Source organism: Aquila chrysaetos, chromosome 5 (genome assembly GCF_900496995.4).
Source record: "Aquila chrysaetos chrysaetos chromosome 5, bAquChr1.4, whole genome shotgun sequence".
NCBI lineage: Eukaryota > Metazoa > Chordata > Aves > Accipitriformes > Accipitridae > Aquila > Aquila chrysaetos.
In genome coordinates this window covers 6835929-6851160 of record NC_044008.1, presented here as the reverse complement: position 1 = coordinate 6851160, position 15232 = coordinate 6835929, and the positions used below count along the sequence as shown (strand labels likewise).

The 15232-nt window shown below is 37.1% G+C and overlaps 1 protein-coding gene across 4 annotated transcripts in view; it reads left to right on the top strand.

Annotated features, from left to right (window-relative positions):
* Positions 1–15232, top strand: part of USP6NL (USP6 N-terminal like) — a 130651-nt gene that overhangs the window by 91748 nt on the left and 23671 nt on the right. For all 4 annotated transcript variants that reach the window (XM_030016261.2, XM_030016263.2, XM_030016262.2 and 1 more), the window contains 4 exons: positions 4653–4760; positions 7615–7724; positions 10409–10457; positions 12319–12439. In XM_030016261.2, coding sequence (XP_029872121.1) covers positions 4653–4760; positions 7615–7724; positions 10409–10457; positions 12319–12439 — 388 coding nt within the window. The remainder of the gene's footprint in view (positions 1–4652; positions 4761–7614; positions 7725–10408; positions 10458–12318; positions 12440–15232) is intronic.

Below are 15232 nucleotides of genomic sequence, written 5' to 3'. Positions count from 1 at the left end.
TAATAATTACAAGAGTTTATGATAAGTATCCTTAGCTGAAGATCAGCTTAGATGTGATACAGAACTTAAATAAAAATTAAGTTGCGTTTATATAGTTATATCTACTGAGGATGACTTCCTTTTTTCTATGTGTTATGCTGATGGAAACATCCCAGATTCTGTAACACCATTCTTTGAATGATGCATGTTTGCATACAACAATTATCTGAACTCTGGTTTTATATACTTGTATTTTGTTTTGAGCTATTATCTTAAGAAAGCCTTAATTTTAAAGAATTTGTTGATGATTGACTCATTTCATCTCCCCAGAAGTAGAAGAAAAAATAAACTAACTTGCTGAATTTTCTACTTTTTATTTTAATCATTAATTCAGAGGGAACAGAAGAGTAGATTAGAGTTCTGCAAGTATACAGACCTAACCCAGCGTTTCTCAACATATTTTCAACCTTATATTAAATAAGGAAATAAAAGAGAGCTGAGGGCAGTGGTATGGTACTTATGGTAAAGATATTCAGTTAGCTAATAATCAGTTTGCTCATTTATATTTTCTTCAACTGTTTGGTGACTGAATGATTATCAGAAATGAGTTTTGCTGTGAAGTATGTGTGGGTTCCCCCTGCCGGCCCCCTGTCCCCTGAGATGCAGTGCAGCTGTGTCATTTTCCACAAAATTGCAGAATTGCACAGGATCACAGAAAGGTTGAGGTTGGAAAGGACCTGTGGAGGTCATCTGGTCCAACCCTCTGCTCAAGCAGGGCCACTCACAGCTGGTCGGCCAGGACCATGTCCAGACAGCTTCTGAGTATCTGCAAGGATGGAGACTCCACCACCTCCCTGGGTGACCTGTGCCAGTGCTCGGTCACCCTGACAGTACAGTGACAAAGTGTTTCCCGATGTTCAGAGGGAACCTCCAGTGTTTCAGTGTGTGCCCATTGCCTCTGGTCCTGTCGGTGGGCACCACTGAAAAGAGCCTGGCTTTCTTCTCCTCTTGGCACCCTCCCTTCAGGTACTTAGGTCCATTGATAGGGTCCCCCTGGGCCTTCTCTTCTCCAGGCTGAACAGTCCCAGCTCTCTCAGCCTCTCCTCATAGGACAGGTGCTCCAGGCCTTTAATCATCTTCATGGTCTTTCGCTGGACTCTCTCCAGTATGTCCCTGTCTGCCTTGTATTGGAGAGCCCAGAACTGGACACAGTACTCCAGGTGTGTCCTCAGCCAGTGCTGAGTAGAGGGGACCTGCTGGCAATACTTTGTCTAACACAGCCCAGGACACCCTTAGTCTTCTTTACTTCAAGGATACAGTTGCTGGCTCATGTTCAACGTGGTGTCCACCAGGACCCCCAGGTCCCTTTCTGCCAAGCTGCTTTCCAGCCGGGTGGCCCCCAGCACGTGCTGGTGCCTGGGGTTCTTCCTCCCCAGGTGCAGGACTTTGCACCTCTCCTTGTTGAACTCCATGATATTCCTGCTGGCCCATTTCTCCAGCCTGTTGAGGTCCCTCTGGGTGGCAGCATGACCCTCTCAGGCATCAGCCACTCCTCTGTTTTCCATTGTATATAAAATTTTTCATGCTTGTTTCCACATCATCGTCTGTGTAATGGAGCATGTGCCATGAAAGGCTCTGTTCTTGAGTTACATTTCTTTCTCATATACAGGGCAGACAGTGAAAGTCTTTAGTCTGTTCTGCTGAGTCTGTAGGCAGGTTCTTGTAATGAATTGGGATGACTGAGAGCTTTTTTTCTATGCCTAAATTAAAGAATAGTTGAAACAGCAGAGTCAGCTGGATACAGATCTAAAATGGTTTGCAAGGAGCTCTGAATGTTATTTGGGTTTATTCTGTCAGGTAGTGCAATAATTCTGATCTTAGCTACTGAAAATGTTTGCTTTCCTTCTGTTTTGTTTAGCATGACTATAGTAGGCTGATGAAACTAGACTCTCTGTCCTTTCCACTCTTTTTAAAGTTGTATTTGCCAACTCATTTTCCAAACTTTTCTTTTAAAAGCACTTCCACAATTCTCTATCTCAGTTTTTACTTACTACTTTAAGGACTCTTCTAGTGTTTGGCTGTTTCAGTCTGGGAAGTGCGGAAGATGCGAAAATTGTAAATGCCATAGACTTCTCTGAAACTGGTTGTTGTTCTCCTTCAGTTTTATGTCCTGAAAAAAACCAAAACAGCCCTACACTTTGTGTGGTTTGGATTTGTTTTAATTCTGTTTCAATAAGAAACAATTATTACAAAGGCTTATTTCTGGCCTTTGATGTCCACCCGACCTTCTCCGAAAATATTCATTTAGAACAACAGTAGTCTTGAGAATTTATTCTTCAACCAATTCTCATCATTAATAATCTTATGGTTGTTGGAGACATTTGAAAATGAGTTACAAAATGAATAATTAACTGGCAAAAATGTTTGTTGTTAAGTTACACTGTTGCTGTACCATGGATCTGAGGAACACAGCTACATGTCACTGGGGACATATCACACTGCATTTTTTTTTTTTGTCCCTTTTTTTTCTTTCAAGTTTCCAGAAAAGACTTCACAAATTTGGCTCATTCTGCTTTTTAGTAGACAGGCTAATAATCTCTTCTCAGGATGACTCCACTGCAATTGGTGTTGCTTGGCTTTCAAAAGACTGAATTATCCTCTCTCTCGCAAGCAGTTATCCTTGTGTCCGGGTTGTCACACACTGAAATTCTCTGTGTGAGCTGCAGTCTGGATATACATCTATAGAGAAGGATGCTTTATAGCACTGTACGTTGTTCTTTATCCTCACAGAAGAAACTGTACTGACACAACTGTGCTCACACTAAAAGTGTTGCTGCTTTAGCATTCTTAATAATACTGAAGCAGCAAAGTTTTCTTTAAAAAGCACATTTTATTTGTGGACAGTGTCCAGGATTGCTGTTGCATCTTATACCAATTTAAAATTTTCATTTGAAAAGGGGACGGGGAAAGAAAAGTCATAACCTTACTTGTGTAAGAGTTACACATTCTAAAATCCAGACATAAATCGTTGCTGGCATTAAAGACACCTTCAAAGATCTGATATATCCCAAACAGCCAGAAGTTTGCAAATGTAGTGCAATGAGGGGTTCATTAATCTTCCAAACTGGAGATGTGAAATATATGAAAAACAAAAAAGGATCCTGTCTTTGAGGAGGACATTTCTTCTAAAGTATTTCTTATGTTACAAACATAACTTTTATAAATGTTTCAAGGAAGGGACAGCTTTGTCAATTGAAATTTTTAAGGTCTAACTTTCATTGCATGTTAAATGCAAAGAGTAAATTGTTTGGGGAGGGGTTGCATGTGTTTTGTTCTCTATTAAATTTAATTGTCTCCCCATGCCATCATTAAAATAATGGTGAAAACAGAACTTCAGAAAGGTTCGTTTTCTTTGTTAAGAGTTCTCTGTTTTTCCTTTTCTTAGACATGTCTCCTGAAAGATGATAACATTTTTTTGTGTGTGTGTGTTTTTAGAATTACTAGGATTCAGTTGCTCTGAGGCTTTGCTTATCTTGAGTCTCTCCCGGCTGCGTAAAGCCAAGACTTTAGCCAGCTAGTCCATCTTTCTCTATTTAGAGGCTCTTGGTGCTCCTAAATGCTGCAGCATAGAGAGATACAAATCAGAAGAGAACTGAGGAAGACAGTTGTCAGTGCTCCTGATTTTTTTCAAATAAGCCCAGCAAGAACCAAACCACTGAATGAGAGTGCAAGGGCAGTGACGTGTCAGAGGCAAGACTGATAAATAGTTTATATAACGACTCTAGTTATGCACAGGTACTGAGTTGTCCCCTTCTGACCCATTTCTAATACAAGCTTTATGTGTCAGAACAGAATGTGTCAGGAATTTAATTTTCTATTTCACAGCTAAGAATTGTATGCAGTGTTGGTAGGTTGTTCTGTATTCTTAGGAACTGTAGCTAGAATATCTTTTATACATTGTTTTTGTGCAAATGTTGTAATATGCATTTAGAAAACTGATTACTAGTTTAGAAATACGATCTAAAATATGTTAGCTTTAGAAATGGCATGTCCTGGTTTTTTTGGTGATCTCACATATTTGTTTGGTATGCATACATACATACATTTTAGCATACTGTTGCAGTTTTACAAGAATTCAAAAATCAGTTATGCTTTTTTTTTTACTGGTAATCTTTAAAGCTTTGTGATATTGCTGATTGCCTTTCACCATTCCCATTTATTGTTTGTAATTATGGTGAGTTATTTGTGGCTTGTCGTGAAATAGTGTTGCTAAGAATCTGATTTTTTGGGTCTAAATTACAAAATTTGGCGTAGTCTTTCCAGTATTTGTAGAATAAGTGCTGCTCGGCAAAGGTGATACAATTTTGATAGGCCTTCCTACATGCTAAAGTCCTGGCTTGTAAGCGTCACCTGCGCAGAGTGATGTTTTGGCTTGTGTGTCCATTTTGTTCCCTGTGCCTCTGCTGATTCTGTCAGCAGAGGTCCCAGATGGCGTCACTGGACATTTTTGGTCACTCAAAAGACACTGGAATACTTTGTCTGCAGCTGGTCACCCCTTTGCTAGGACAATTGACATAATTGCATTTTTCTCTTTAGCATGTTGTATGTCACTGTTCCTTTTGTTCAGAATGTTGTAGATTGTACTGCATTTATGTTTTCTTTTCTTCTTACAGTTTCATAGGAGAATTTATAAAGGAATCCCACTGCAGTTCAGAGGACAAGTCTGGTCTTTACTACTTGACGTCCCTAAAATGAAAGAAGAAATGAAAGACACTTATAATGTGAGTTTGTAGAATTTCCACTTAATATTAATTTTTAAATTTTGGATATTAAGACTACAGGCTTTATTAAGCTTTCGTTGTTATGCAGTGTTTAAAAAAAAAAGGATTAGAAATTGCATTGAACTCTACTGCTTGTTTTAGCTAGGAAAAAGGCTATGTATTGAAAAAGCACTTTTTCAGCTTATTTTTTGGTTCTGTAATTCATGTAATTAATTTGATCTTCTTTCCATTTTTTTTCCCATCCTCAAATACTTGCAAAAGCCATTCTAAAAGCAGAGCAAAACAAAATAAGGAAAAACCCCTGTCCCAGTAAAAAGACAGAAGCCTCTGAAACTACAGCTCTTTGAGAATGTTTATTAAGGGAGCACCTTGTTGGCTGAATATCAGTAAGAGGAGTTCCAGTATTCTGGAGGGGATGGAGGTTGGTGCCTTAATATTGTAAAAGCCAGAACAAGCTGGCTACCCTTGTGCCATCTCATCTCCAAGTGAGGCTTAGATATCCCTTGCAAAGCACCGTCTGGTTACTTGGTTGTATTCTCAGAGGTGCAACTCATGACAGAGTCACCCACAAAATTCTACAGGCATAAATCGACCACTTAAGCATATCTCCGACTTAGAATATAAAGAAAATAGCTCAGTGTTACCCCCGCCAGCCCCCACCCTCAACCTGAGTAGCAGTTAAAACAACCTCTAAATTATTGTGGTTGTATTCCTCTAAATTTTTCCCTACTAACTCTACTTTTTCTGTGGGTGTGAATACAGCTCATGGCCATCAGAGCTAAAATTGAGACCCAAGAGTGGAAAGTAAAGTTCATGTGCAGGCTAGTAAGTTAGGCAGAAGGGAAATTGAATCCTTTAAAATTCTCTCTCTTCCTCTCTGTCTCTCTCTCTTTCTGCTAAAGGATTATAGGGAGAGTTTAGCTAACAGAAAGGCAATTTAGCATTGTAGAGTGTTTGAATTTTTCCCCACAGGAATTTAAATGTTCACTGCCTTTTAAAGAAATAATGTCCAGAGTTTCAAGGAAATGCTTTGCTTGTTTGATTTTGGCATTTTCTAATAGCACTTTTTTGGAGACTTTGGGTCTGAGTAGACAAGGAATCTTGTAAGGTTATGAAAGAAGATCAATGTTGGCACTGATGTTATCTAAATTTTGGTGTCTGTGATCTTCCTCTTAAATTATTTATCACTCTTTAGTCTGACAGGCTGCTCTTTCTGACTATTATATTTTGTTTAACTTCATAAGTAAGACTAGTGGCAGATCCAAAAGGGATACAACAGAGTTCATGCTGAATAATGTAGTTGTGGGAAAGAATACTGAGTAAAACTAGAAGCATTTAAAAATAGGTGAATTCGTCTTCAGAAATGATTAATGCCATCTAGTGCTCAATGCAAAACAAAAAAGTGTTTGTAGCTCAGATATAGAAGTAGAGTTTCTTCCATCATTATCCTAGCTTATTTATTTGTGATAAGCTCATTTTACTGCTCTCCATTTTTCCCATTTCCTGAAGTGATATTAACACTCCTAATTCACATATCACTTACAAATTTCACACCTTAAAATTAGAAGGAAAATATGCGCATTTGCTGTAGGTCAAACAACTTCTTTCAGCTCTATGTGCAGGGCAATTACCAGTTCTTAATCTTCTGTCCTTTCCGTTTCTCAAACTCTAGGTACCCTTTCTTTTCACTCATGCTAGAGGCTCCCATGATGGCAAGGACTCAGAGTGCTTCTTTTTTTATATTCCAACAAATGATAGGCTCTGGGTCTGGGGACAAATCGTTCCGGATGTTAGTACTTTAAATTATACTGGAAGGTGCACGAAGCTGAGATTGTGGTTAGTGTTGTGCTGGTTAATGGTCGATACCAGTTGGTTCAATGACTTACAGGTAATTCCCGATGTGCCTGAAGCCTCTGGTTGTGCTCAGCAGACTTAATGGATGTTATTGTTCCCTGTTTGATCCCTTTGTTTTTCTTATTTTTGTCTTCAAACCTTTTTGTTTTCTTGCAACCACAGTCTGTAGAGTTCTGCTTTTTGATTGTCTGTGGTATTCTCTAGTAATGCCTGCCTACTCAGATGTAATGTTTTGAAGATACCGTGTTGAATCCAGTTTGACATGTATTGCAAACTCAACTTCTAGGGACAGAAGTGAGAATGAATGAATGAGTGTCAAGAGAAAATTATTCTAAGTGCAAAAAAAAAGGCGGCAATCTAACCTGTGCAGGCTTCCTAAGTAATCAATTGCAAAATTGGATTTAATTATAAAATGTTAAAGCAAGTGCTAAAGTAGAGGTATCCTACAACTAAATTAGATTAGAACAGAAAGACAGAGGAAATGACTGGAGAAATGTCCATTATCTATACTTAGATAATAACTGGCAGCTATGTAGTTATTACTTCTGCTTCAAGAAAAACGCAGGAAAAGTATGAAAACCACACTAAATCATTTGCTAGATGTCCAGTCTGAAGAACTTGCATCTTAGGTTCTTGTTCCTGAGTAGTAAAATTCACTTTCTGTTTTTCTCCAGTGATGTGCCTACCTGAGAAATAGCAATTATAAATTTGAAATGCTGAAACATAGCCTTGAATATGGGTAGTGAATGGCGTGTCACAAAAATGTGTGTTATGGGATTGGTCTTTTTACATCAAAACTGTGTGAATGTGCCTGACTCATATGTATGTATATGCATTTTTTAGATGTTAAAATTGTTATCTTGTGAGTTGCTATTCTATATTAAGTATTTTAAGTCATGAGATTGCAAATACCTCAATATAGGTGTACAGTCAGGCAGGTTTCTGCTATTTTAGAGTTCACAGTTTTAAACTTAATTTCTGTTCTTTACTGTTTTCCCAGAAATTGAAGTGTCAAGCACGAGGGTCTTCGCCAGATATTAGGCAAATTGATCTTGATGTAAATCGAACATATAGAGATCATATCATGTTTCGAGACAGATACGGTGTGAAGTAAGTAAATTAAAAGGTTTTGTTTTGCTTGTCTTAAAACTGGCTTCCGATCAGGCCTCAAGCCTCTTCAACTTATGCAAGCATATTGAATGTAAGCTCCAAACTTTCAAAGCAGGATTGTCTATGTGCAATGATGTAATTACCGTTACTACCACAAAACCAGATGGTCACTTCCAACCCACTAGTTTTCCCTCACTACGAGATGGTCAGTACCATTCCAAAGAAAACCATTTCTAAACTGTTCTCATTTTGTTTCATATTTAATAAAAAGTCTCACGTATTGTAAATAGAAAAGCATGGGAATTCCAAGCTAATAAATTAAAATTTATTATGCAATCATTTTATTTAACTGTGTATCTTCAAAAACAAAATAACTTGTTGCATCTCTAATAACTTTTATCTTCCCAGAGATTTTAGCCTTCCTTTGGATTTTATATTGCTCTTCTAGTATCTAATTCAGAACCAAATAAAGCAGTATTTTATATGTTAGCATTTAATTATTTACAAATGTAGGCCTTAATGCTTTTGGATTTCTTCAAAAAAAATTTTTTTTTTACTGCCATTGGACGAGGAATATTAGGCAGCTGTCATCTTTAAAAATGCTTAATAGTGAAATAAGTGGCGATACAAACATCAGTATTGTTGCTAGCTTGCAGCATCAGCACCCTGCTGAGATGAAGAGGGTATTTTTTCCCTTCTGTGACTGTATTAGTTCAGTTTTTAATCTCCTTTTCTTTCCAAGGCAGATTCTACAGTAGTCTGCTATTTTCAAAAAGCAATACTCAAGAGCTGTGGGCTTTAATGTGATAATAAACCAAACATTTTCTTATATTATTTTTCTAGGTATTTTGTGGACAAATTCTAAATATGGGGAATTTCTCTGGTGGCTGCAACACAGGGTGGAGTACAAAGCAGAAATTCCCAAGCAGAGAGCTATTCTGTGCAGCCACTGTAGTTTAGATATATTTGTGCAGCGTTATCTGTACTTGAGCTGACGTTCCTCACCTCTCAGTAGTACTGACACAAAGCCATACAAAAATGACTCTGTTGTTTCTGGGCCCCAGTTAGTTTTTATGCACACATTTTAGATGTTACCAGAAGCTCGCTACCTCGTCAGTTTGGGGTTAACACAAGCAGAGCCAGCTCCAGTCCCTGTAGCTGTGTTGTAAGCGTGCCCTCAGACTTCACAGGAAAGCCTTTGGCTGCATAAAGCAATTTCACACTTGGAATAGATCTTGGAATTACTGTACATATATTATGCATTTCCAGTGATGCCTCGATGAAAAATTCAGAAATCATTTCACATAGCAATAAAATAAAGTCCCCTGGGTAAATCAATAGCTTGTTTGACTTTTAAGTAGACTGTATGTCTTTGAGGGTTCATTCTTTTACATGTCTTTAGTGGTATGATCTAGTGTAAATAGTACTAAAACTACCATCATTTTATGTATCTTACTATGAATGAGATTGAGCTCTTATGCTCAGTTTCATATGGTCAGCTGAAGATATAGAAGGTTCCTGTATACATTTGGGTCCTTTTAGTTCATCCTTGTAAAATAAGACTCTGGCTTAGTATCTAGTACTTTAGGTTACACTTTACTTTGGCTACCGAAGAATGGCGAAGCTTCAGTTCTGCAAGAGGGCAAACAAAAATGTCATAATCTAGATGTTACGGTAAAATTCTCCAAGTATGCATCCTCTTTCTGATAGAAAATATGCAACTTTTTGCTTATGCTTTCTTTTTTAACCTGGTAATATCTATTTCCATACATTTGATTTGTGATAGAGAGAATTTCACTGGACAGAAAAAGGACAATATGTGAAACTCAGCAGTTAAATTTTAGCAATTTTAGTTGTAGATGAAAGTAGGGTTTCAGGTTTCCAAATTCTCTCCCCAACAAATCACAAAAAGTAGGTGTGAGTTTAAAAATTCATTATGAGAGCTCTCTATCATTACTTTGATATCCCAGTTTGAGAAGAGCAGAGTTTTGTTTTGGCTGGTTTTTGGGGTGGGTTTTTTTTTTGGTCTTAGTACCTTCACAAGTTAGACTGTTTTTACAGAAAGCAAAGGACCTATACAAAGCTCTTTTTAAGTCTAATTCTGAACTACATGGAGATCAGTACACTCTGGAGGACTGAGCATAGGATGCCAAATCAGAGTTGGTATTGTTTTTCTTCAGTTTGACAGTAGCAATCACTAAAGCAGCCTTTAATTTGGGTGCCAAGATTAAGACACCTTTGTGGCTGCTTTGTGTATTTCAACTCTTCTACATCTCTGTCTGAAATTAGTAACAGCTGTTAGTGTTCCGCAAGCACAGAAATCAGGCCTGGGGTGTTTAAAGTTTGGCATTTAGAATAAATCAGTGTTTTAAACGTAGCCCATCCTATGTTTGACTTTACGTGTCTGTAAAAATTATGATCTGACACCATTGCCTTCTCAAAGTATTACAGATATTTTTCTGAAACCTTTCAACATGTAAAACATCAGAAAAGTGCTAAATATAATGTTGGTCTGTAATCAGAAGCGCATATTATTGTAAAGTGTGGTCTATCCTGTTCTTTAGTGCTAGACAAGGCAAATTGGGGAAACAGGTTTCCAAAATATAGTTCACTACTCTTAGGTTTTTCTGTTTTCACAAAAGACAATATTATAGTATTTTCCTTTTCTACTCTTATTTCTCCAGGCAACAATCTTTATTCCATGTTTTAGCTGCATATTCCATATATAATACGGTAAGTTGTATACCTTCACACTTAAATATGGTTTCTCTGAACATGCCATAAGATAATAACTTGCAATTCTGTATCTTTTTTCTCCCTAAAACAAACCAAACCAAATATTTCAGAGACCTTTGGAAGTACATAGAAATAAATTGTTTGTTGACATGTTTTGAGCTGCAGTTAAAATAAAGCATCTTGATTATGAGTATCTTATTGGAAAGACTGAACTGTGCATACAGTTCGACTAAAACCAAGTATTGTGTCTAATAAGAATAATGAATTTATGCTGTGCTGGAGTTTTATACTACTGATATTTTTCCCCTGTTATATTAATATGCCTCCCATTCATTTGAATGACGAGAAGGAAAACACACTGCAGAAAGATGCATGTTGGAGTAAACAGGCATATTTTATAACCTGGAGGATTATGTTATTGGTAGTTCTCTCTTTCCATGCCAAATGGAAAATGGTTTTAAAGGTTGCATCATCTTTACTTAAGCCCTCGGTCTTGGCTGCAGTCCTGGATGAGGATTAGTTAGAGTGGGTTTTCCAGACTATATCATAAGGGTTAGAAACTTACATATTTTGTAATGTCTTTTGGCTGTGTGCTAAAAATAGAAGAAACAGAAATGCTATCATGCCCGCATTTAACTGTGGGTTTAATGCACTATCCCTCATTCCTTGTGCCCATTTTGGCCATTTTTGTACATCTTTCATTTTATATCCATCAGCAGCTCCCTAGAATTCAATGTAAACGTATGTAAAGTTAAGAAGAAGAAAGTGAAATTAAGCAGTTAGCCTAATTAAATACCACTTTGTTTCATTTTTCAAAGTTCTAGGAAATTTAACCTTTCTGTCCTGTTTCAGTTTCTTTCTCCTCACAATTGTTGGCCTATAAAAGAACTGACATTGCTGGAATTTGTTGTCTTTCACTTGTTATGTTTTATGTTACAAAGCTTTTCTTTGTAAGCAGACTTGACACACTGAGAAATAAAACTCTGGAAGGACCTTTATACATCTATAGAACATTGGACTAGTATTTTTAAGTTGCATGAAAAATATTGTTTAAAATCAACTGTTAAAGTGTAATGATGGGAATACTACAGTGAGGTTTTTATTTTGCACTTATGTTGTTGCATTTTTCCTCTTAATGTATAGCAATTCGTATGCTTTAAGGTTTTATCTCTAGAGCAAAGTTCTGCTAAGAACTTGTAAACCTGAAAAAAGTCATTCCACAATTAAGTAATTGTCCTTACAAATACTTTATCAGTGGGGTTATCTGAGCAGCTAAATGATAGTGACAGTTGGTTCCTGCCATAAAAGTCAAAATTAATAGCAGCGGAAATACTCAAGTTCAGTTTTGGAACAATAAAATTTTTTTCTTTGGGTTTATTACATCTGCTTGCTATGGGCTGCTAAACTTGAGCAGGTTTATAGTTATAGGTCACTCTTGAAAACTCCTGTGTTTATCAGATGGTGCCCTTACTGTAAACCAAAACAAAGCGAGACCCTGTCCCCCAGAAAAACCCCAAATTACAACTAAATGAAAAACACATCCATTCGGAGAATAAGATGATGCCATTACTTGAAATTATTAGTACTGACAAGGATTTTGTGCATCAGTAGAGAGTTCTAATGGACAGTCAAGACTTCGAGTTTATTTTTCAGTTGGAGGGTTATGCATCATCCCTTCTATCTATCAATATTTTAAATATTGAGTGTGCTTGGTGGTGTCATAATTAGGGAACTTAGGCCATCAGGACAGGCATCCTCTTTCCTCCACTAGCTCAAGGAAAAATTAATTGCTAAGGTTAACCTTAGTTATGAGGCTTTTGTTTTCCGTGTTTTAATATTTTCACTGTCTGATTTTCAGGAAGTTGGATACTGTCAGGGAATGAGCCAGATCACAGCTTTACTCCTTATGTACATGAATGAAGAAGATGCCTTCTGGGCCTTGGTGAAACTTCTCTCTGGTCCAAAGCATGCTATGCATGGTATGGAGTTTCATGTCACTTAGTATGTATTAGGTTTCAACCTGCCCTATTTAAGATGTAAATTATTTGAAAATGGAACTATGCTGTTCTGTCTGTATAGTCAAAATAAGACATAATGGGAGCTTTATATTGGGGGGCTATTGGATGTCACTGGAGCTCTCACCCATAATGGTAAGTAATTTTTTTAATATGTGATACCTTTCAAATAGTTCTTAATGAAAATCAGATGGTTTCCTTTCCTCTTAATCTCTCCGGGAATGTAACCAATTGAAAGCTGGTTATGTAGAGATCTACATAGCAATAAAATAGTAGTGGAAACCTAATACAGAATGTGTTAAATAATATTGCGGCTGTGCTATCATTTGGTAGGACAGGAATCTATAGTAAAAAATGGACTTGTATCTAGGCATTAAGTTTGGGTTTTTTGGTTTTCTCTGCCACGTACAGTATTTCCTGCTCTCAGAGTCTTGTTCCTTTTATGTTATTGATAGTCCTCTCTTTCCATGCCAAATTTACTATGATCTATGCATATTCCATGGCTATTGGTATGGAACAACTCCAGGAATTCCAACATCTTTTGTAGATGTTAGTGATGTGGTGATTCAGAAAAGCTGTCTTTCTTGGAAGTCTGAAAACGTAAATATTATCTAGAACTTAGGCTTTTTAGCAAATTTCCAACAAGCTCTATCTCCTTTTCCCTGCTTAAGACTTTTTCATACTGTGATATCTTTTGGCTTTTCAGTGTTTTTGGATGTTCTCCACCCCCAAGATGAAGTGCTAGTTGGTTATTTTTTTGTTTATACTTCTGCAAAGCTATCGCCTTTAAAAAAACCCCAAAAGTGCAATCTCATGTGAGGATCAGTGTCATAAGTGACATTCTGAATTCATCACGAGTCAAAGACTTGCTTGGAGCTTTACACGATAACACGGACTAAAAGCATCTTACAAAAAAAAAAAAATCTATAAATTTAATAATAATCAAGAGCTATGCAACTACAACTGTGTAGAATGTTGAGCTCCTCAAAGGTCATAGGAAATTTTAGGTGTTTGGGGGAGTAAGTCTAAATCAAGTCATTATATACCAAATCAGTTGATCTGGTTTTGATACATGGGAGCTTCGCATAGGCATAGTTGCCTTTTTAAGATGCTGTACAGTGTTAAGCAGGATTTTAAAACTTTCCAGTTTTTTATGTCTCAGTGTTTTGTCCATGTCATTATTTTTTTTTTTTTTTTTTTTTTTTTTTTTTTTAAAAACGGGAAAGCGTCCTAACCTTGCAATGTCATGCTAATGGAGAATTCTTAACGTGAATTTCTGAGGCTGATTTTTGTAGTCATCATTTGAACTTGCTGTGATGAACAAAAGTGTTCATATGGTAGCTGGTGATGGACTTATGCAGGCAGATGTGTGCTTGTGTACGTATGGGAGTCAGCACACTGCCTGCGTAACTGTTACTGGATACCCCATTCAGACCTCCCTCTCTCCTTCCTTCATTCCTTCCCTTCTTTCCACCCCGAGTTACAGGGCACACACCTGTTAAGTGATTAGAGAGGGAAGGAGGGAGCTTTGAGTAGCCTAAGGCTTGATGAGTTCCTCCACAGGGCATATGAACCATCATGCCGTAGGTTTATACACACATTGAAGCTGTCTTCGCAACATCTGTTAAGGAAGTTTGCATTTATAGATCTGCTGACAAAACCTTAATTGTAACTCAAATGTTCCAAATTTGTCATTTGTTAAATGTTACCAACCTAATCTAAGGTCCTGCTTTCAGCAAGTTAGACCAGATAATCTCCAGAAGTCCCCTCCAACCTAGATTTCCTATGATTCTTTGAATGTATGTGTTTTAAATGAGTTTATGCCACAGTGCAGAATTACTGTAAATATCACTGTGGATTCTGGAAGGGAAACTTTAAAACTGACTTAACTGGTGTCGTCTAACTGTTTGCACTTTTTCTGTGTTCTTTGGGGAAAGTAGTTTCAAGCACTGTTTGCCAACTGTTTGTTCTTCTTCATAGACAAAGTTTTTCATCTGTTTTTCTCTTCTGCTTGTGATCTGGAAACCTGGAATGCTTTTTGGGTGCAACCCATGTGTCTCAGATACGTAGCCAGACTAACTTCTAGCACAAACCACTTGAAATCAAGGGGTGAATTTGGCCTCTGTGATGTTTCATAATGTATGGATAATGTGAAGTCTCTAAATGATAAAATACAGGTATCTGACCCTGAAAATGGTTTAGGTTTTTGAAAGCTCTTTCCATTGGGGTTTTTATAGTCTTAAAAATTCAAGATAATGAGTTGGTATATATAAATTGAAAGAACTTCCCATGGAAAAAGCTCCTTTGAATGTTATTAATGATGGCTAATTAGCTTTGATGTAGTCATTCACTGTTTACATTAAGAAAAAAAACCCAAACACCTCGCCTATATTAGCAAAATTTCCTAATATGCAACCTGACATTTAAGTATGATAGAATGTGCATTTGTGAAATTGAGATAGTAAATCTTGCAGCTTAGTGACCATGTACTGAATTACATATTTGGTAACTAGAGTTTTCTTTTTGGTTTGGGACTTTTTAGGGATTCTTTTGGTTTTTTTGAAGTGACGTGTTCTGTGTTCATACTTTTTCCAGTTTCCATACTGTCTATCATTTAGAAGTAAAAACTGTTGAGGGTTTTTTGTAGCCTTTTTTAATCCTAAGAATATGGGATTGCTGTACCAGACCTATTTAACTCGGTGTCCTGTGTCTGATAGTGACCAGCAGCAGATGGTCAGTGAAGTGTCAAGAATAAGG